The sequence below is a fragment of the Dendronephthya gigantea genome, unplaced genomic scaffold, assembly GCF_004324835.1.
Source record: "Dendronephthya gigantea isolate DGI-Jeju-01 unplaced genomic scaffold, DenGig_1.0 000189F, whole genome shotgun sequence".
In the NCBI taxonomy this organism is placed as follows: Eukaryota; Metazoa; Cnidaria; class Anthozoa; order Malacalcyonacea; family Nephtheidae; genus Dendronephthya; species Dendronephthya gigantea.
Window position 1 is genome coordinate 31,902 of NW_021163199.1, and position 23,686 is coordinate 55,587.

Below are 23,686 nucleotides of genomic sequence, written 5' to 3' on the forward strand. Positions count from 1 at the left end.
TAGAAGTAAATTATATGAAAACATTCAGACAAAATAACCTAATAAGTGACGAAGTCTATTCAGTCTAGCTGAAAATGTACTAAAAAGCTACCTAATAATCACATGTAGGCAAGAAAAGATCAGTAAGTTTCGCAGCAATTTCTGCTTATCTCCAGCTAGTCTACTGTAACACTACAACATACATTGCACAAAGGCAAGGTTAAATTGATGGAATTTAGATCGCTCAATTAGCGTTAAGGGCAACGTTCTCCAAAGATGACAACGATTCCTCCTCGGCAACATTTCTTATTATTAGGATTGTAGTATTCTGTACCGCAGCATTTGAAGTCAGATTTCTTCCTGTGAACTTCACCACAGCAGCAAACATGAGTGATTTGATTATAATCCGTGCGACCACAATCCTTTCCTGAAAGGTAACGATATATAATGATGATACTGTATAAAGTGCATCGAGGTCATTAAATAAATCAAACTTAGATTCATCGAAGTCATTAAATTAATCAAACTTAGATTCTGTTTTTTTAACGTTGAGGCTAACACTTCCCAGATTCCCAGACAATGTAATAAGCATTTACCTGTGACATGAATTTCCACATGACATAGTATATCAGTAATATATGAACTGGTACTGCGCGTATACTTGTATATTAGAGTGTGTTCACCAACACAGAACCATCCAGAGGTAGTTTGGGGATTATCTGGGCTTGCTGTGGTCTGGCAAGAGGGAACAGGTTTCGACCAACTCACCAACACCTTTGTCTCACCCTTTCGTACTTCTGCTTTCACTATTTGGGTCCAAGGACATATGCATACTGCAATAAAATATGTCTCGCATTAAATTTATACTTGTTTTAGTGTGCAGTGGTAACCAATTTGTGCAGTGATAAAATGAGAAATGTGATGTAATAAATGGTATTTTCACAACAGACCTCACTCTTCTCAGATGGGTTAATCAATAACTGTGGCCCAAAATGTAGGAAATCAACGCATAGGGACTCAAAAATACAAATAATTATCTGTGCGAGATCCTGCAGACCCCCTACAATTACGCAATTTTTTTTTTTATAATGTCCCCCCCCCCTCCACTCTACCATTTGATATATCTGCAGTGATAAAAAAAATTCTTAAAATTAGCTGATTAATTATCGGTGATCTACAGTATAAATGTCTTCTAATATTACACACTCGCATTGTTAGAGATTTTTTTGTATGGGTCCCCCCCAGACATGTCCTGGGAAACAATACCTTTGCTAATGGAGTGTATATATGTTTTTAAACATCATTTTAAAAACAGGTCGTGCATGCACGGCTTCAGGAAAGTGTTTGTCCTCACTGGGTGAGCTGTAAAACATGTAAGGCCCCGTTCACATGAGTGGGATGAAGATAAAGATTTTCGACAAGTTTACATGAGGCCGATACGAATTCCCGAGATACACCCTATATTTGTAACGTCTTTTTTAACGTATTTTTTCAAGATGGCGCCTTTAAATATCGTATCACTGCTCGTTTTGCAATATTATTATGCCAATTCAGCATTGCTATTGCTGGGCCGAAATTATCTTTATGACTTCATCCTATTTTTCAGCCATGCGCATTCTAATGTCAAATTGAACTTATATAATTTCATTCGAAATCAACTCGCTTATGTGGATGCTTTGAATAGTGGAAATAATAGTAAAGTGAACTAATATCAGGAAAATAAGCCATTAAGTTTCTATTGGTTTTCATTGCATATCTCCAAGTGAAAAAATCAATTCCAGTTCCATTAAACCTACACTGTTGAACACAATTAAAGCTTGACACTTGTAATTGTATACTTTGCAAGCTTGTAGCTATTTCGGGGTTTACGTTACGGCGTTGAACTGGTTGAATATAGATAATAGCGAGGTTCAGATTTGACTACCACTACGACTACCACAACCGTTGAGGGAATATAAACCAATCAAATGCGATAGGTCGATCAGACTAACAAATCACGAGCTTAATAGATTAGCGAGAGGTAGCGGTAGTGGTAGTGGAAGCCAAATCTGAACCTCGCTAATAGACCATGCGGGGTTACCGAAAAAAGTTTTGTTGGATATGTTTTTAATTGCATTCCACATAATAACCGTATTTTTTCTTTCCTAAGAGCACATTAGTGGTAACGAAACTCGCTACGCGACATGAATTCTTCCAGTAGGGTTCTTCTGTTAACAAAAGATGAGACGCTAAAGGCAAAATTGCAACATTTCGTGAGGGCAAATAAAAAATATTAAAAAACTGGTATTATATTCCCAATGAAAAGATTTAACAAATTTTCTATTATCCCAAAAATTAGATAACTTATTCTTTGCTGTAAGCAAGCAGAAATTGTAGCTACTACAACGCAAACTTCATACAAAATGTTTGATTACGACAGAAATCATAGTCATTGACTCGTACTTTGCGTGATCACCGTAATTGAAGTTCACAATCCTGATAATACAGTTACACAGACAATCACACAGACAAAGTTCGAGTTAACGGACGCTGTTGCACCTCAGGTATAAACGCTGTAAAGACGTCCACCTAATTCAACCAAAATTCAAAGATTTACCTGGTGAAGTTTTTAAAAATTGTGTCAGGACAGGAGGAAAAAAAACACATTTTAAGTCAGAAATAGGTAAAAATTTGCGTTTTTCAGATATATGCTCAGAGAGCCACATTAACATGTTTTTTTTTTTGTATCTTTACCTGGTGAAACACATTCTAATCCAGCGTCTTCGGTATGCATGCAATAATGATCTCCCCATCCTCTATGAACAACACAACTTATCAAATTTTGCTCCATTCCTTTGCATCCAACCGCGGCTAACCATATCCGTCCAGAACCATGAGGAACCTGACCTCCTTGAAGAGCTCTAACAGCATCTTGATAACCAAGTTGACGACACACAACTCTAGCATCTTTGAAATCCCATCCATAATCACAAATTGTTCCCCATTCTCCTTTGAAAAACACTTCAACACGTCCAGTTCCATTTTTACTTGAAGATCCTTGTAACCTTAGCGTTATATCAGCTGGAATATCTAAATAAAGCTTGTGTGAGTTATGCTGATGCTTTGAATAGTGGAATAAATAGTAAAGTGATTATGTGAAACTGATATCACGAAAATTTCTCATTTCGTTTTTCAAGCCTATAGGTTTCCATTTTCTTTTAATGCATATCTCCAAATGAAAAATTCAATTCGAGATCGATTCCGTTATATACTGACACTGTTAGACCCAATTAAACCATTGACACTTGTATACTTTGCACAGTTATATTTCTCTTATTTGAATATCAGTAACTAATTCACTCATTTGTATCTATCAAAGGAAGAAAATAGCACATAAAATCTTAGCAAAAATTGCAAGTGTAAACGGGCTTTAAGGTTTATAGAATTAAACCATTTTTGAACTCGCTGTATATAGACCATGGGTGTTTTCCGAAAAAGCTTTTGTTTCATATGTTCTTAATTGCATTCTATATAATAACTGTGTTTTTCCTTCCTAAGAGCAGATTCGTTGTAACGAAACTCACTACGCCACGTTAATTTTTCATGTAGGGTTTTTCTGTTAACAAAAAATGAGACGCCAAAGGTGAGTTTGCGACATCCGTGAGAGGAAAAAAAAATTAAAAATTGGTATTATTTTCACAATGAAACGATTTAGCAAATTTTCAATTAAGGCAAAAATTAGATAACTTATATATTCTTTGCTGTAAGCAAGCAAAAATTGTAGCTAATAGCTACACACTCAACTTCATACAAAATGTTTCATTACGATAGAAATTATAGTCATTGACTCGTACTTTGCGTGATCACCGGCATTAAAGTTTACAATCCTGATTAAAGAGTTACAAAGACAATTGCTCAGATTAAATTCGAGTTAAAAGTCGCTGTTGAACCTCAGGTATAAATGTCGTTAAGTCGTCCAGCTAATTCAACCCATTTTTAAAGATTCACTAGGTCAAGTTTTTAAAAAGTATGTCTGAACAGCAGGAAAAATCACTTTAAAATGAGAAATAGGAAAACATTAAAGTTTTTTTCGGATATATGCTCAGAGAGCAACCTTAAGATGTTTATTTTTTGTATCTTTACCTGTTGAAACACATTCTACTCCAGCGTCTTCGTAATGAGTGCAATCATGTTTTCCCCATCCTCTATGAGAACAACTTATCAAATTTTTCTCCATTCCTTTGCATCCAACCTCGTCTAACCATATCTGTCCAGAACCATCGGGAACCTGAGCTCCGTAAGGAGCTCTAACAGCATCTTTATAACCAAGTTGACGACAGACAACTCTAGCATCTCTTAAATCCCATCCATGAGCACAAATTGTTCCCCATTGTCTATTGAAGAATACTTCAACACGTCCTGTTCCATTTTTACTTAAAGATCCTTGTAACCTCAGCGTTATATAAGCTGGAAGATTTAAAGTCAAGCTTATGCTGATGCTTTGAATAGTGGAATTAATAGTGAAGTGAAACTAATATAACGAAAATTTCTGATTTCGTTTCTCAGGCCCGTAGGTTTGTATTGTTTTTTAATGCACGTCTCCAAGAGAAAAATTTAATTCGAACTCTATTATACCGACACTGTTCAACACAATTAAGGCTTAGCATTTGTACACAGTGCACGCTTATATTTCGGGTTTTACGTTTCAGCGTTTGAGGTTTATAGAATTCAACTTTTTTTTTCAATTAGCTATAACCATGCGAAATTTGAATACAGGTTACCCTATAGCATTCAGTACAAGTTTTAGTTAAGTAATGTAAAACAATTGGGATTATTATTAGAGTGAAGAGCATACCTGTGACAGCAATTACATGACATTGGATGCCAAATGTTCCATACTTGTCGCTGTACGTGTAATAGTAGTACAGCGTGTAAATACCAATAGAAAACAAGCCAATAAGTTTCGGATTGGCGGGATTTGGTGTTGCCGGGCATCTAGGCTTAGGTTCTGTCCAACTGACTAAGATCTTCTTGTCTCCAACTTCAGAATTTACTGTTTGTGTGCATGGGCAATCACAAGCTAAATTGCAAAATAAACAATTGGGAATTTTTCAAGTTTATAAAAAAAGACTAAAGAAAGTACAATTAGGATATCGAAAACTTCGGAAATGGTTACGAAATATTAAAGAAATGAAATCATTACTGTAACTGCTGGCTTAATTACCAGCGACTTGCGGGCTCGAGTTTAATGAGGTTATTCATCAACCAAAGTTAATAGCGAGGAAAGCACGCGTGATCCGGAAGTTAGGTGTTCCTGTCGAGGTGTTCTAAGTCAGCCCACGTGTTATATTGCGTTCTCACTTCCTTTGCGGTCATTATTTACTCGGCACGCAAAGTGTTACAAGCCTAACAAAAATTTTAAATGGTTTACATTGAAAGAACCTAAACTTCGTCCTTGTGGATTTACACACGGCTGATGCGTCTTTGGCAGAGTCTTCTACCCCAGCTTCCACGGGGACCAACACCAACTGGAACGTTACCTTTCAGAGTTTCAGTCGCCAGAGTTTTCTTAGGGCTACAGAGCGCAATCGCTAGCCTTACGTCCACGTCGTCCCATCGCTCTACGACGCATTTAGAACAGTTGGGGGATGCTTCCCATCCACTTCCATCGCACCAAGATGACTTGTCTCTGGCTCAACAAGATACGTTATATACTCCTTCGTTTGTTACGGCTTTAAGCGGTAGTACTTTCACACAACACCTTCCCCTTATGCATGCTGATGAAACCGAAATTTTTGCACCCTTTAATGACTGCTGCGATCTGGGGCCAGTTGTTCAAAAGCAGGTTAAATTTAACCCTGGGTTAGTGCTAAACCTAAGTTAAAATCCTTAACCCTAGGTTAGCTAAACCTGGGTTAAAATGGTGTTTTTCAAAGCAGAGTTAGCAGTAGGGTTCGTTAACCCAGGGTTAAAATATTTAACCTAAGATTAAATTTATTTTAAGGACTAAATTGGATATAAGAACGTTTTCGATTGGTCAATAAACGAGCGTCAAAACTTTACCCGACGAGGATAAAATTTTTGTCAGTCGAAAAATTATATGCCGTGAGAGCAGGGTCGCGATATCTAAACAATGTCGATGTTAAATAAAATTAAGCAAATTATAAACAATCTATAATCTATCTTAAAATTTCAGGCATTCTTTGAATATTCAAAATTCAGGAACAAACGTAGCCTTACCACTTTTTGCCAATCAAAAGAATCGAATTTTGGCATCTGAAACAAATATTTCGATTACGATGTTTCAATTCGTACGGTTGTATTCATTTATCGTGTGTTGCATTGAAGCGAAGATAAATAAATCAATACATCAGCTAAAACCGAACGAAGTCAAACTTAAATAATTCTTTGCTGTCGAAATTATTCGTAAAACCTTTCAAAAGTGTTTAATTCATGACGAATTTTCCGTGTTTATGTGTTTCAGCTCCTTATTCATCCATTTTGAATCGAAGTTAACCCAGGATTAAAAAGTTAACCCACCTAGCTAGCACGGTTAATTTTTTTATCAATTTTAACCTAGGGTTAACGTTAGCCGAGCTTTGTGCAACGCAAATCAACCAAGGTTTAAAATTTAACCCTGGGTTAGGCATTTTTAACCCTGGGTTAGGCATTTTTAACCCTGGGTTAGCGTTAACCGGCTTTTGAACAACCGGCCCTGGTTACGAAGGTAAATAGTGATCTTGAAAATAAACGTAAATGGATGATACAAAACAAACTTCAGATCCATCCCAATGAAACGTATGCAGTAATCCTCTTTTAATTAATAATAAACAATTACCTAGGACAATAAATATTCATGCCTCGGCGTGAGCGTGGATGAAAGGATGTCCTGGGATAAACATATCAAATCTATTTGTTCCATTGTTAGTGCCGGCATTGGTGCAATCAGACGAATTAATAAGAGGAGATTTTTTATTATGTCGCGTATTTAGGCGAGAAAACGCTCAAAACCTAAAATCTTTTCGGCGTACCAGTCAAAATCCATTTATTTTACCATTATTCTTTAGATTATGTTGTGAACTAAGTTTTGAACTGTATTTGGTGAATGCAAAACACCAAACAAAGGAGTTATTACAAAATATAATGCGGCGGCTATGAACAATGTTATAATGTCAACGCCATTATAACTGAAATGAATACAAAAGAAGCTTCGATTCAAGCGTCATTTTCTTCTCGGCATATTTCCCGAGAAATCTTTTCATTTTCACAATATTTTGAGATTATACAGTAAACATACTTTGTGGATGCTTTTCAGGTTTGCAAAACATTTTTAATGCTAAAAATTTTAGTGTTACATGAAGATATATAACTGAGGTTTTGACTTTTGAGCATATATTACGCGACATCGAAAAATATCTCCTCTGAAACCTTTTGTACCACTGTCGATTAGCAAAACGTTATATAATGCTATAATACTGCCATTGATATTTCGATTATTGCAGTCCTCTATGGGATAATTGCGCTAGTGGTCTTAAAAATAAGTTGCAAAAATACCAGAATCATGCGGGGCAAGGGTTTATTGGGGCAACTTACGATACTCGGTCTTTTGAATTACTCGAGAACCTAAATTGGAAATCTCTGGATGAAAGAAGAAACAATCTTAAGTCCATTCATTTTCATTACAATTCTGGCCACACCGCTCCCAATCTAAATGAATAACTTCGATGCAACAATAAAAAAATTATTACTTATAATCTCAGAAATAGGAATACCGATTTAGATCTACCAATGCCGAGAAAAGAATTCGGCAAGAGGTGCTTTAGATATAATGGCGCTTTGCATTGGAATAATAAGCAATTTTAAGACAAATGAGTTGAAACGGGTATTGCAAATCTATCGTCCGTTTCCACGGATAATACGGTTTGTGGTTCGTACCAACGACAGCGCATTATTTTAGCAAATCTATCTTGCGTTTTCGTGAATAGTACAGTTTGCGGTTCGTATCCAACGACAGCGAATTATCTGAGCGAATCTATCTTGCGTTTCCGCGGAAAGAAAGATTTGTCGGTCGTATCCAACGTCAGCGCGTTATCCTGGTCAATCTATGAGGGTCATCCTATGGGCCGGCGTCCATTGCCCGCACTTCGCTAGCTCGGTACTTTGATGCGTGATGCTTGCAGCATCTCTTGGTTGGCTGTTCAAGATACCATTGGCATGGATCTTTCCTTAATCCAAGTACAATTGCTAGTTCCCAGGCCACCTCCAGCCTTGCCTAGTTCCCGGGCCACCTTGGACTACAGCTTGCACCTAACCTTCCAAATTCGTAACTAAGCAGCGGGAACCAGGGTTAATGTTTTTCCTTACGTTATGTAATTTTACATCAAGTTTTGGGGATTAATAAGCGATAAACCGTACAAAATTGCGTGGTCCATAGCGGATTAATCTCCACAAGGCTTGACAGTGATTAAAAATATTTTTTGATCAAGAGCGGCTGTATTGCGAATTTGCAGACCGAGCAACAATTACTTACCGATAACAGTTAAGTTAACAAAACATTTGAACTCTATAGTCTTGTTATTGCGTTTGTAGAGTAGGGATAGGTAATCACGTGCTTGCCAAGGGAGAAATTTGCAGGAGACCTGACGTCAGGTGGATGAACTTGGCCCTCTCATAGTCAGAGCACGTGACTTCTGGTACCGACCAATGAACCAGCCCTTTGATTTCATTAGGTTTAGCATATGCGTAAACTCATAGTTAACGCTATCTCTGCATTCACATCCGCCTTTGAATTAAAAGAAGAATTGGTGATTACTCTAAATTTGCACAGCATTAGGAGCAAAATTTTTTGGGAAACGGAAGGGAATTGTTTATTTTTAGATTGCTTGAATTAACGAGTCTTATAAGCTTTAAAATTATACCTTTTGACACACATACACTTACCATGCAAAGTGCAGGAAGCATCAACTGTTTCATTCACAACTTTGTCCAACTCGTCCAACTTTAATTCGAATATTCGCCGGTGACGACCAGCCATTAATATATAGTTTCAACTTTTTGACCATTCCGACAGCCAGCGGACAATAGTGAAATTTCTTCTAAGTATTGTGGTATTCATCGACAGTCGTTCGATTTTCTGAAGATTCATGTGCGCTGCTGGTTAACAACAAAATAACGTCTTCTACGTCCGGACGGAAATTTTTAGGACTTGTCTCTTTAAACGGCTATGAAAAAATTGAATATTAAACTTGTATAATCGTTTGATTGTTGAAAAATATGTAGTAATTAAGTAAATAAATTGTATATTTGTGCCAATGGGCACCTGGAATTGGACGTTTCACAGTTAGGCTGTTAGTCTATACTCTCAGTACTCTGAAATGAAAGTCATAGGACATCAATCAGTACGTCAATGCAAAGTGAGTTTTCCTTAGTGAGCGTCACATAAGATTTTATCTAAGTATTGTAAATAGTCATAAATTGTAATTTTTACCCCTGAATGTAATTAAAGCGCTTCTGGATATTTATAGAAGATGCGCTATATAAGATTTAAATTATTATTATATTATTATCATTATTATTATTATTATTATATATATCTGGAGTAAGAACTTTTGGTGCAAAAAGTGAAGCAAAAGATGGCGGAAATTGAAGCGAGATAGTACGTCAGTTTCAGTCTCCTAACTCACGCGGCCTAATATTTTTCATTGTTTTTGACCGGGAGTGACGTTCCCGAGACCCTCAGGTTTTCGCGTTTTTCATCATTTTGAGAGCACAAAAATGGAAAAAAATGATTGATTTTACGGAGAGTCTGTAACTTTGTGATAAAGATGTTGTCTATCAACGCTTTGCCATTGACTCATTCAACAAGTATGATCGTACTATAGTGGACCAGGAACTGCGTGACCCAGTTTCTGAACTGCATTGTATTTACAACAATAGAGAGGACAATGTATTTCTAATCGTTTGCGTATTCTTATATACAGGCTGAATATTAATTATATATAGGCTGAATATTAATGATATGCATATATTATTTGCTGCACATATAGTCAAGAATTGCTTGTAACTTGCTTCAAAAGTCAAAAGTAAAAATTCGAACTCCGTCAATCGATGCGGAATATTTCTTAGAATAATTGTGCCAAGTTTCATTCCGATCAAACAAGTAATGATAGAGCCTTAGGGTTTTTTTAAAGAGCGTCGCCCCCTAACAACAACAACAACAACAAGATTAGCAGCGGTTAGGGACCAGTTCCTGGTCCAATAAGTTATAGCTAATCTAGGTCAGAGTAGATTATTTTCTTGGTTAAAACTTTAAAATGGAGAGGGGTGCTGCATTCATTTATTTTTATATCGTATTAACACAGATCCCTTCCTCCTTTGTGGTTTTCAATTGCAAGGAAATTCCCTTGCATTTTGGAAACCCTGGCTATCATGTGAAATGGTAACTGATTTTCTTTGAGGTCCTGGCTTATGATTTGCTAATTTTCATTCTCAGATCACCTGCAGAATGATACGCAAATTACAAATGAAAATAACCAAATTATTTCCCGTTTATATTATCATAGACTGGGTTGGTTTATCTAGGTTGTTTACGCTTTACAGTCTTCACGTGCCGACCTCACCTGGTAATTGTGGAGTCCTTTGTAATATCACGGTTTAACAACTTTTCTCAATAACACCATGGAATATGAGCAAAGATTGAAGACACACTTGTATAAATGTTACATTAATGATAAAACATTTTAGGCCTACTTACATTTTTTGCCATATTTTTGAACGCCGTATTGACGCTCGGATTATTTTCAAAGTCAATTCTATCCAGCCACTGCATCAACAATGTTTTGTTCTTAATTTCGCCAACCTCCAATAATTCTCTAGTTCTGTTGTCGCTTGAGAAGGAAGCGAAACCAAGATGAGTGCCTTGTTCTTCCACGCGCAGCTTTTCACTTTTGATAAATTTCTTCAGAAATTCTTTCAGAACATCGATGTACGCAGAGTTAACATAATTCGAAATATCCCAGAGAACAAGGATATCTTTTTTACAGTCTAGAACAAAATAGAATAAAACTGTTCAGTGCCAGTCTAAAGTATAATGCCAAATATGATTGTTGTTCATTAATTCCACGAATGTCAGTTCCAAGAATGTCCCACTGACAAATATTACAACTCACAGCAACGATAAACACCATCCAAATTTATACTTGGACCTAGCTGCCATCTCACATCGACCGCTTTGTTCTCACATTTTCAAAAGAGACAAAATTGACAGAAAACTAATTAAACCATTTTAATAACGCATTAAACAAACACGTCCCAATGAGACCATAATATTTATTACTATTTTCGTTTACTATATTTTTAAATGAATAAGCTATAGTTTATGCCCAAAGAAATGCAAAACATACGAAATTTGGGAAATTTCTAAAGGATGGAGTCCCGCAATGCAAAACCGAATAAACTATAGTTAAAGTCCTTCGAGGCCAAAATTTGTCTGCATGGCTTTTGACATTATGTTGGTTTTCGCCTCTGTAAAAATTATCACATACTGATATTTTTTGTATTGTATTGTGGAATATTTTTTGTATTGTATATGTTTTATGTAACACGAAGACGAAAGAAGAATTTACACAAAATACTTTTTCAATTATACTACCGTCTCCCAGGCTCACGCCTATAGCTATACAGGGTGTATAAAAAAAAATGTCCCAAATGTAAAAATTCCGTTTTTCAGGATATTTTGCAGAATTTGGCAAATTTTTGTGTTCCTAGAGATAGTTAAGACTTATCTGGTATACCTAGGCCAAGTTTAGTTTTTCAGTAACAAAATTATGTTACCGGGGGGGGTGGTTCCTTTCCACTGATATTGAGAGGGCTTGCGCGCGAAAATGTGAAGCTGAAATTGAGATATTATTTAGCTGTCTAAAAGTAGGAAAGCTTTTTAATAAGCTGTCAAAGTTTCAGGAAAAATAATGCAAACTGGGAGCAACGCGCGACCCCTAAAAGTGACAAATATTTCATTGCGCGCAGTGGATTAAATGCATGGGTGATTTTAGCGTGACCGATCTCATGCAAGGTTGTGCAAATGAATAAATTAAAGCGAGAAACTGAACAAGAAGACGAAGCGATTTAATAACAAGATTTTATCTGATTAATCCTCAACATTTCCACCATTTCTTTCTAAGCGAACTGCGGCGTCTGAGCATGGTAAACACTGAACGGCGAACCACATTTGTCTGTCCTGCCTCAAATTATCCATTTCGTTCGAAATTCTTTCTTGCAAATCGCCTACGCTACCACCGGCAAATCTAGGCGAATGGACAGACAAATAGTTCGCTGTGCAGTGTTTAGTATGCTCAGACAAGCCGCAGTTTGCTTAGAATGAAATGGTGGACATGCTGAGGATTAACATCACGAATAAATCGCTTTGTTTTTGTGTTCAGTTTCTCGCTTTAATTTATTCATTTGCCCAACTTGTATGAGATCGGTCACGCTAAAATCAATGATGCATTAAATCCACTGCGCGCAATGAAATATTTGTCACCTTTAGGGGTCGCGCGTTGCTCCCAGTATGCATTATTTTTCCTGAAACTTTGACAGTTTATTAAAAAGCTTTCGTACTTTTAGACAGCTAAATAATATCTCAATTTCAGCTTCACATTTTCGCGCGCAAGCCCTCTCAACACCAGTGGAAAGGAACCACCCCCCGGTAACATAATTTTGTTACTGAAAAACGAAACTTGGCCTAGGTATACCAGATAAGTCTTAACTATCTCTAGGAACACAAAAATTTGCCAAATTCTGCAAAATATCCTGAAAAACGGAATTTTTACATTTGGGACATTTTTTTTTATACACCCTGTATAACCCAGGAAGCTGGCTGAAAGCGTATAGCGTCTATGTAAACGTCTATAAAATGATATATCGCATGCGACTAGTAATTAGAAGTTTTATTCTGAAAGGAAACAACTTGAAAAGTACGCAATACGAACTAAACTACGAACTTGTGAAGCATTGATTGTTTTGTCTGCAATTCAAACGTCTTGATAGTATAATGTAACATTAATAAAGATATTTTCGAAAGTGATAATGATCTTTGCAGTTTACCTCTTTTATTGCCATTTCTCTCAGCTATTTCTTCTTTTTCTAAACATTGAATACAAAACTTGTTAATCGCGTGGATAGTCCAATGTGTATCGAATCATATTATGATCTAGGCTAATCTTACAAATAATTTTGTCATATAGGTAGAAATAGCGTCACAAAATTCATAAATATGGTTTTGATGTTTCGTTGAGAAATGTTGTAAGCTAAATAGAATTAGGCGTGCGTTAAAAGTACGCCGCAGGCAACATTGCATGGTACTGTTTTTGAGAAACTGAAAGGTATTAATTTTGGACCAATAATAAAAAAGTATGTAAATTTTCTGAATTCCTATGTCTATACCTTTAACAATTTAATAGCGAAACGCAAAGGGTTTTACTAACTTTGTGATGCTCTAAAAGGTTCGTGAAATTTTAGTTCATCAAGTATAATTTCTGAGCAAAAAAAATTATGGAAAAACAAAATGAATTAATACAATGGTCAATTTCCCTCATCTCATTGAATTTGGATACGGTACCCCTGCTACCACCATTTTTCTGGCCAATGATAACAATGAAGATATCCAGACGACTTATCTCTCGCTGTGTCCTGGTCTTTTGCTTTCACTATTCGAGTATTCGTCATCACTAGAAGTGCTATAAACTTAGGATTACACTTACCACTGGAATTACAAGAACGAACATAGACTAAGATGGTACATGAAACTGTCTTTCCTCCATACAGTGTAAAGTTATATTTGATGTTATTTAAACCGGCAGGAAACCGCTGCGGTGATTTTACGTTTGGTTCCACTTTGTAAAGATTAATCTGGAATTTATGCGTGCACGTTATCATTGGCTTCGCCCATGACACTGGGTCTGACATTTTGTTTCTCGTAATGCGGTCTATTCTTCGTTCTTGAAAATGACAAACGCAATTGCCTTCTAGTAAAAGAACATGGAAGGTTTTAGTCAAAGCCTGTCCACCATGTACACAACATATAATTATTTTGAACCAGGTATACCATGCATGCAGTGCTACTTTTATCAAAAAAGGGAATACCTCTACTGCTAACATATTTTTGCGCAGCTCAAATTGAAGATTGATTTTATGTCGAGTAATTGTTGAACATACAATCTTACATTGAAAAGACTGCCACGATGTAGGGAGGAGCTCTTGGCGCCATACACAATGGTTTTTTTAATGGAAGATGATTTTCAGAAAATATGTCGGGGTATATAACCGCAGAAAACAGTGCCGCCTGTACGTAGATCGGTAATTTGGGGGTATTCATGCAATTCACGTGCTCACCTTCCGCTTATTTTGGAAACAACTAGATGGTAAACAACATGAATAATTCAATATCTGTCCCCCCCCCCACAATTAAAAATTTGCCGGCGAAACACACACGACGATTTTAGTCGGCCGATCCCTGTCTAGATTGTCTAGATGGAAACTAGATGGATGTTTTCATCAAAATGCGGCGACTGGAGTAGACTCGCGTACACGCGCGAGGCGCGAGCGCCGCGAGAAGGAAAACATGTCTGGGCAAGGGCTGCCTATATGTCAAAACCTGAATGGACCAACTACCGTAAAATCGTTGTGTGTGCGCCCGGCTTAAAGCAGGGGCTTTTGCCTGGTCCGTTAACTTACCTGTTGATATCACGTGCGCGGATTACGAGAAACGGAAGAAATATTGGTCACAAATAGAACTAATGTAATTCCGAGGCCAGTTTTGGCCAGTAATTCTGAGGTCACAACTAATATCTGAAGTTTGTGCTTAATATTACCTTCCCACGCGGATTTTAGCCTTGTAATTTGTAATAAAAAGATCGGTAATTTGTGCTTCAAACAGATACTTTCATACAGAGTTTAGCCTTATTCTAGACAAACAGTGCAGGCGAGCGTTAGGTGATTTCAGCACCTCTCTGGTTGATTCTGCATTGGTGTTCGTTTCAAGACTTCGCAAAATGAGACTTCTATATTTATCCATAAGTATACGTGAAAACGTTATATAGTATACTGAACTTTGCTGGGATCAAAATATTAACAATGATATGGTTCTTACCAACAATAGGACACAACTTTATGTAGTTATCGTATCTCTCTTCAAGATACTCCGCCGTCCTCTTACAACAATGTGACATATTGATAATATATTCATTTAAACACCCTTTCTCCCATTGCTCTCTGTCTTCAACGAATTCAGACCATCCATTTGTACAAAATTTTGACTCTTCGTCTCCAAAAACGAGGTTTGTGCAAAAGAAAAACATTATAACTGTCTGCAAAACTTCTTTACAGCTGCCGAATATGATTGGCTTTCGTTCGTTTCGTTTATTCCCCATCCTTCGAAGATTTATAGATCTTTCAACTTTTGAAAGCAAGTCCTGCAGTGAAAGGAGCTGGATTTATCGAGTGTAAACAGAAATCCGCCAGGCAAGACAGAATCTATATAAATATTATTTATTATAACTATTATTAACAGGGGTATTTTAGTTAAAACACTCCTATACGCCGGTACATCTGGGGTACGTTGTTTTTGTTAAATTACAAATGGTCTTTGATTCGTATACAAAACAAAATTAACTTTGAAAATACAAACACTTTAAAAGACATCTTTAGATAAGTAAAATTATTCTACTTTTATGTTCGGGCTATACTTTAAAAAACATTCGCTTTTATCGTCGTCTTTCGCGGCTTATTTTCTTGTAGTCTTTATACGTATTTTTTTCTTAATTTTGTCCATATGATAAACAGAACATTGCACGGTCCTCTCGAAGATATAGAGTATATGTTCAAGTGGCAAAAATGCGCGAGTGACTCACGAGTGAGCGCATGATGCAAACGAATAATAAACGATAAAAATACCTACCATCGTTAAAGGGAGTGAAAGACTGAATCATATCTGCCATGCCTTTTAATTTTTTTTCTCGTGAAATCGATCGAGAGAGAACTAGAGCCTATACCTTTAAATTGTGGTCGCATTGGTCGGAAACTACCTCAATATTGTCGGTGTTCTTTAATCCAATCAGCTGCAGATCAAATGCAACTGGACGTATGTGACATGTTGATAATACATGCATGGTAAGCATCTTAATTTCAAGAATTCCCAACTCTAATTGGCTGAATTATAGCTACTTTTTAGCTTGATTAATAAAATCAGTAAATGATTTGAGAAGAAATTGATTATGCAGAATATGAATATACGAATATGCCCACTCTCCCAATTGTAGCGCTTTGGTGCCACTCATGTTGCCACTGTAGAAAATTTTAAACACGGGAACAATACGTTCAAGTTAGATGAGAGCGACACTGAAGGACAGGGCACTTGATTAATGGATTGTCTTTGTGACGTAAATGGAGCTTGTTGAGTACGTTGTCGTTGACACGCACGCAATTTTCAATATAATTGTCGGACATATGTTTCATTAACATCAAGATAAAGAGATAAATAAACACGAAATGTACCTGTATATATACATATATATATATATATATATATATATATATATATATATATATATATATATATATATATATATATATATATATATATATATATATATATATTAGACGATATAAAATACAATAAACTTGGTTTACTTCCTATGATTTTATTCAATACAAATTTGTTTCGTATAACAAGCAGTGCTTGCCACACTCATCAGGTGAATTTAAATACTACTCTTATACGCTCTTATGCACTCTACTCATATATGATTCTAAATTCATATATATATATATAATATATATATATATATATATATATATATATATATATATATATATATATATATATAAATATATATATATATATATATATATATATATATATATATATATATATATATATATATATATATATATATATATATTATTATTAATTTTTTTTTCAGTTTTGATGTTTGGAGAAATATTATGCAAACTTATCTTCTAAACTTCCCTCGTGCATGAAATCTACATGAGGAATAATTGGGGCAACCTCGCACCCAAGGTTCTCGATCGATGATTTTCGATGAAACAAGGGATCATCCTCTACAGTTTTCAAACAAGGGATGATTCTATAAATAAATCATGTAGACACATACCGGGGTGTGGTTGCTACAACAATTTCGTGTTGATTTTATACACACACAAAAACACGTCTACGACGGACTAGTTGTTCTGTTAATTTGTTATCAGGATGTCCCATTGGACTTGTTACGCTTGCGCGCATAACCTTATGTTATATAATAGAAAAGTCAACAAAATTAGTAGAGTCAGGCGGCAAGCAATTTATTAAAATTTTATTTGGAAGCTCAAACTTGAGGAACATTTACATTTAGTTACACTTTTCACATAAATACCTGTCTAGCAATCTTGAAAATAAACTTTCGAAGCTTTAGATTTCATCAAATGACAATTAATATGCTTAGGTCTTCCTGAGTTAAACGAGGAAATACTGTTTTTAAAGAATTGAGAGCAAGCTTCCCATCTGTTCTCTCGTGTCGTCTCCTTAGTTTGATGTGTTAAATGAGTGGTATGACGTTGTGATATTGGAAAGGCGGAGCTATGTGGGGCGGCAAGGGTGACTGCTCCGCTTTTCATTTCCAGGTATTTACAAACGGGGAAAAATGGCCTTTCACATAAAACAAATAAAATCAGCTGTAAAGAGCGATAAAGTGCGGTGAACAATAAAACTAAGTTCAGCAATCAGTCGATCGATCTTTTTTCAATTTTCTTAGTATATAGTCGCAACAATACAAAATAAACCCAGCGTTCTCAGCGTGCACGTAAAAGAGGACGCAATACATAAACAATCAAGAATTGCATATCTTGCATATATTTGTGCCTAATCATAATTTCCATTGTTGTTTCCCGTTACAAACATCTTCAACTTGTTAACATACTTTTAACATTCATTTTTAAAACAAAAATCTAGTTCAAAGCTAGGGCAACGCTAGGCCGAAAATTTTAATTGGAATTCGAATAAAAAAAGTGTCATTCCTTACTGCATGCATTGCATTAACATGATTCATAAATTCATATCGCTTCTGTTCGTTTAAGGCGATTCTCCATTACTCTCCGATTCTCCATTACTTCACCCGCGCGGGCGAAACGGCTTTTGAAAATCTGTCCATTCGACCGTGACTGCCCTGAAAAACAAATGCGCGCTTCGCCCGCGAGGGCAGAGCGGACGTAATGGAGAATCGCCTTTTCGCATCAATGGGTTGTACGCGTATGGTGCCAAACTCAGAACCTACTTCAGGCCCATGGCATGCATGTGAGTGATGTGACCATATTTATCATGGAAAACCTAATGGAAACCTATATAGGCTTCGTGATATAGTATATAGTTATGACAAGTCGCGGCACCTGGTTGCAATAAATTGGAGGATAAAGAAATGCTTTACGGTGTAAGACTGAAGCGAAATATCACATGAAACTGAGACCCTCCTTGCACCTCCTCTAGCGCCACCACACAATATGACGTCATATTTCGTACAATTTGTCTTTCGCAACATTCCCCCACTATTTTGGGTTGGAAAACTAGCGGTTATAGTTAGAGCAATCAAACATTGAACTTAACTTATATTGTAGCACTACTACTAACGTAACAAAAAAAGTGGTCGAATCGACAGTTCACTACAAGGTAATTTGAATAGTAGGGTCATGCATTAGTTGTTTAAAATATTTTTATCGCGACCATGCTATTTTAGATTGTGAAATAAAGCGTTAAATTGTAGAAATTTATTGCTGAATTCACGTAAACGTTTGAATAAATTCACACGATATTTTGTTGCCTTTTGTTTTCACAGGAATTATAAAGAAACTCTTAAGAATTTTTAGCAATATTTTATTGAAAAGCAATGGTGTCTCACATGACCAGAAACTAAATACAACACGCGCGGGTCATAAAAAGCGCATATTTAATTAGTCTTGTTCGCACAGTCAAAACGCGAGAAATATATTAGAAAGACACGGCTTACCACCTGTCCATCCGTCTTCAATATTCTCTTGCCAAATTGGTATAATGTTTTCCACTAACTCGGTTGATAGGAGAGTGTTCAAACAATAACAAGGAGGCAAAATAAGCCGTATTTTGAATCAGCAAACCGTACGACAACAAACAGTGATATCGGCCATATTTATTTACATCTTGCGAGCTGCATGACATTTTCAGGTTTATAATATTGCCATATTACAACGGTTTTAATGCTGGCATGTCTTGTCATTTGTCACAACACATGATCAACCCGCGTTTGAATGCCTAAGCACTACTGTATGTTGGGATAATATCACGTACAATAAACACTCGTTCACTGTAAAAACTGAATGGTTGAAATGACCAAAAAAAAAGGTTGCAACCATATAAAATGGTTGTTTCAACCAATTAAATTGGTTAAAACCAAATTAAAATGGTAGAAATAACCAATAAAAAATTGGTAAAATGGATATGAAAGCTCATATTGGTAAAAACAACCAAATATATTTAGTAGCAACAAATAAAATTTGGTTAAATTGACCAATTAATCTTTGTGGTCAATGGGGTATATTTGTAGACCTCTGGTTCTATGTTCTATTGAATCCAATAGAATATGCTAGAATGCTATAGCACATTCTAAATCCTATGGCTATAGAATATTCTATAGGACTTCGTATGATCTTATGCTATATAGAATTCCATTGCCGTATTCTATAGAATTTACAAATCCAAAAGAATATTAAATCTTAAAGTTAAAATTCTCAGCAAAAATCACTCGTTTTGTAAGGACAAATCACACATATTTCACACTTATTTGTAAACTGTTTTCATAATATACCTGTTCGCAGGTTAGGTGGCGGGCGTTTTGCCCAAAAAGGACCGCAAGGTTATGTGGGACTTGTATAACCGACACGCTTTATTTTCAAATTTTGAGCGCGTCTTTGACTCTTTGTCATCAGTTCAAGGTTTTATAGTAGAATTTAGTGAGTTTTTCTTTCGTATTTTAACATAAAATACGCGTTATTTGAATTTGTCAATGAGTAGTCATGCGAAATTGGTGAAACACGCTGGATTAATATGCGAGGAGATCCGGATTATTTGTGAATACTGACTGTGATCGCGAGGAAGAAGTAATTGTGTCATGGCCATGTGGAATTTCTAAAGTTGATAAGAAAATAATCAAAGGTTCCATTCAACTATCTACAATTTCAACAACAACATGTGTACAGCTAAAGTATTATAATTCAGTGGTGAGTGTGTTTGTATATAGTATATGTTTATATTTAAAATATTGACTATTTTTTCAGATCAGACTTTGTATGGCTGCTGGACACTTTTTCAAAACTTTGTCTAGCTGTCACATGCCTACTAGTATTAATTAAATATGAAATGCCCTCTATATATAACCATGCACTGAGTCATTTAAAAGATTACTTTATTCACTCCATCAAGGCTTCAAGATCACCTTTAAGTGCAAGATTCTTGTGACTGATGCTGAATCAGAAATCCTCAAATTCTGATGCTGAATCAGAAATGGCAAGTATTATTGTATTTATGCTGTCAAAACTCAACAACTGCAAATCCTACTTCTGGTGAATCATATAGATAATAAATATACCTTTTTTTATATCATTATAAATAGGGCCATTACAATTTCTGTCAATGCTTTTGCAGTACATTTATAAATTCTATAGCTATATCATGGCATCATGCTAAGAATGAATAAGGTGTCAAATGTTTAAATTTCATATTTACTGTTAAAATTTACAGATTTTCTTATATCCAAACATATTAACCAAAGGTCAAAATTTGGTTTATGCAATTATGGGCATGTCGAGGATGCAAGAACAACTTTGCTCTCATTCCATCCCTGGGAAACTTTCAAATGTCTTTAAAGAAAAGGATGCAAAACCCCAACTCGACCCAGAGAAAGTTAAGAGTATATGTGGTAAGTAGTAATTGTTAGTAACTATTTGTGGAAGTTAATATATCTTATATACATATCTTGGTTTAGCTAATTGTTGACTTTTACTTTTTCTGTGTGTAGAGCATCATTTCGATGCACATGTTTAAGATGCCCAAACATTGATTCAAAGAAGCCATCAATGCTGGCTGCTCTGGAAAAGAAGAAGAACAAAGATGTCCAACAAATTATTGGTCTATTAGAGGATTGTCACCCGAACTAGAAAAAGGTATCTACAGATATATATGTATATAATATACAATGTTGAACTATGCAAATCACATTTATTATGTTGCCTGCTGAATCTTGTAATCAAACTTATTTAATAGAAATTGAAAACCATTGCATCTACACTGCCCCGCTGCATCAGTTGAGGCAGAGAAAGACCTGGACAATTATTTTGGGAAATTGTCCCTGTAAATATTAAACTATAGTTCAAGAGTTACTCCATAAGAACTAAAAATATGCCCAAGTGGCTGCTTGTCAAGTGTAGGGTCTTGCTCTTTTGTGTCCCAGGATTTTTCGCATATGTAAATGTTTTATTTCCAAGCTTAGGAATATAAAGTTTTATAATTTTTAAATTTTATTTTAGGATGACAGTGGTGTTGAAATTTAGACCATTGTAAAAAAAAGAACATTCCCGAAGTTGCTATTAACTGGATCTCTTGGTGACATCCATTCACTAGACCTTTTGGCTGAAGGCATGGTAGCAATAAAGTTTAAGCAGTTTTCCATCTTAAATGCTGTTGTGTGTTTGCTGACTGCATTGTATGTATCCAACGCAGAGAACCCTAAAGATGGAGGTGGGTAGACAAAGAATGTGTTCCTTCTTCTGGACCAGATATTACTACAAACAGACGGAAAAACGAACATTCCAATTGGAGTTAAAAACTTTTTACCGCAGCTTTGAGAACCTGGAAATGACTTAAGTATAGATAGATGAATCCTAGTAAGATAAGTGTTTGAATGTAGTAATTTGTATATATGTATGCAAATAACCATTAGGATAATTTATTTATTAGATCTTTTATAATATATATGTGTGTTTTGACAAAATTTGATTTGAAGTGCTCTGAATTTCAGGATAATTTAACCAATCTTTAATTGGTTGAAATAATTGGTCAAAAAAACCATTGCACATTGGTTACATTAATTAAATTCAATATAGGTTACATCAACCTATTAAATATTGGTAGATTCAACCAATATTAATATTGGTAATTTTAACCAAAATGAATTTGGTAATAAAATAACCAAATTTTAATTGGTTGTCCTGGTTGCATCCAGGAGAACCTTTTTTTTTTGGTTGTTTCAACCATTCATTTTTTACAGTGTTGTTCACAATTTCAAATTTAGCATTTTATAAGTTGCATTGAATCCCCACGGGCTAAAACACGGCATTCAAATTTTAACAATGAGTGATTTCAATAGTATTCGTTTTTTAGACACCCTGTATAGTACTTACAATGACGTGCGCCATATAATATAGTATACATGCAATTTGTCCTCTATCCTAACACGTAACACGAAGAGATCTGGTTTTCTAACCATGACACTTAATATTTTACAAGCATGCACGCCCAACTTACATATTCTGACATAGCTAGGTCTCTTTTATTTGATAATTGAGGTATATTAGCTTGTTTTCAATTAATTCATGCAGCCTGAAGAAAACGAGAACAAACACAGGGTAAATACATCCCTTATGGTGTTCATATTTGAAGTTTCGATTAAAAATTTAGCACTTATTTACACAAATATTCTTTGTGTGTGTGTGTGTTTTTTTTAACATTTTGTCGTAACCATATTTGAATAAAAAGATTAAATATTTTGGCTTTAACTAACTTAAACTTTTCTTCTATGTAGTTAACAAATATAATGATAAGAAAATAGCGGTCGAAACATGCATTATCATAGATATGTTAAAGTCAATGCGGGCTCAAATATGAGACGAAACAACTTCGTGTAATAATAGTCCATTCTACATTAATATTTATAAAATAAACTATAAGTCTATAACAGTCAAATAACTGAGTCCAGTATCAGTATTCGGTTTAGAATTATTTACCAAAATAAGCTAATGTTCATAATATTCAGGTTTCCCAACTACCAAGCATAACGTTGATTGAAAAGCGATGAAAAGACCGTTAAAAAGAGAAAAAGTAAAAAAAACCCAGCTCAGTATGCATGGCAAACAGTGGTGGAACCTGGCGCCTCCGGATGCTATTCCCCCCAGAAATTAATTGGGCTTAGCCTCCCCCGCAAAATAATAGATGAATAATTTTCACACAGTAAGTAAAAAACTTCAAATAATAAGAATAAGAACTTCAATGTGTTTATTTTGTGTTATATAACAACGTTAAAGAATTCAAGCAATTTCATTGGTCGAGAGCCATGATCTTAAGAGGACAGACGCACGAAATGACGTCACATATAAATTTAACGAATTTGATCTGTCATCTCTTGTTTTATTTTGTTACCCAATCGCATTTTAGCACGTGTTTTATTATTTATAATGAGGTGTCCGCCATCTTGTTTTATAATTAATCTAATTAAATGACGTCACAACCAGAGAAAAACTTTTTATTACAAGTGGATGCTTCTTTGTAGCAAGCATATGAGTGAATTTAAGACATGATCGATGGATTAGTATTTAACATCATTCACAAGGCACGAGAAGCGCTGAATAAATTATAAATTTACTCCGCTTGTGACATCGT

General features: G+C 35.4%; 2 protein-coding genes and 1 long non-coding RNA gene across 3 annotated transcripts; 1 reads left to right on the forward strand and 2 right to left on the reverse strand.

Moving 5' to 3' along the window:
• Positions 1–233: 233 nt before the first annotated feature.
• Positions 234–8,992, reverse strand: LOC114538602 (deleted in malignant brain tumors 1 protein-like). Its single transcript, XM_028559731.1, has 6 exons — positions 8,899–8,992; positions 4,814–5,038; positions 4,102–4,425; positions 2,713–3,048; positions 576–812; positions 234–406 (listed from the first exon to the last, which is right to left on the reverse strand). Exons 1-6 carry the CDS (start codon positions 8,990–8,992, stop codon positions 234–236), a joined length of 1,389 nt encoding a protein of 462 aa, XP_028415532.1.
• A 1,454-nt stretch (positions 8,993–10,446) lies between these two features.
• LOC114538604 lies at positions 10,447–13,972 on the reverse strand. The gene is made up of 4 exons (XM_028559732.1): positions 13,716–13,972; positions 13,060–13,098; positions 10,712–11,001; positions 10,447–10,455 (listed from the first exon to the last, which is right to left on the reverse strand). The coding sequence occupies exons 1-4, from the start codon at positions 13,918–13,920 to the stop codon at positions 10,447–10,449; spliced, it is 543 nt and encodes a 180-aa protein (XP_028415533.1). The 5' UTR covers positions 13,921–13,972.
• A 6,685-nt stretch (positions 13,973–20,657) lies between these two features.
• LOC114538600 lies at positions 20,658–21,976 on the forward strand. The gene is made up of 3 exons (XR_003688774.1): positions 20,658–20,951; positions 21,051–21,195; positions 21,559–21,976. It is a non-coding gene; the product is annotated as an uncharacterized LOC114538600 (long non-coding RNA).
• Positions 21,977–23,686: the final 1,710 nt, after the last annotated feature.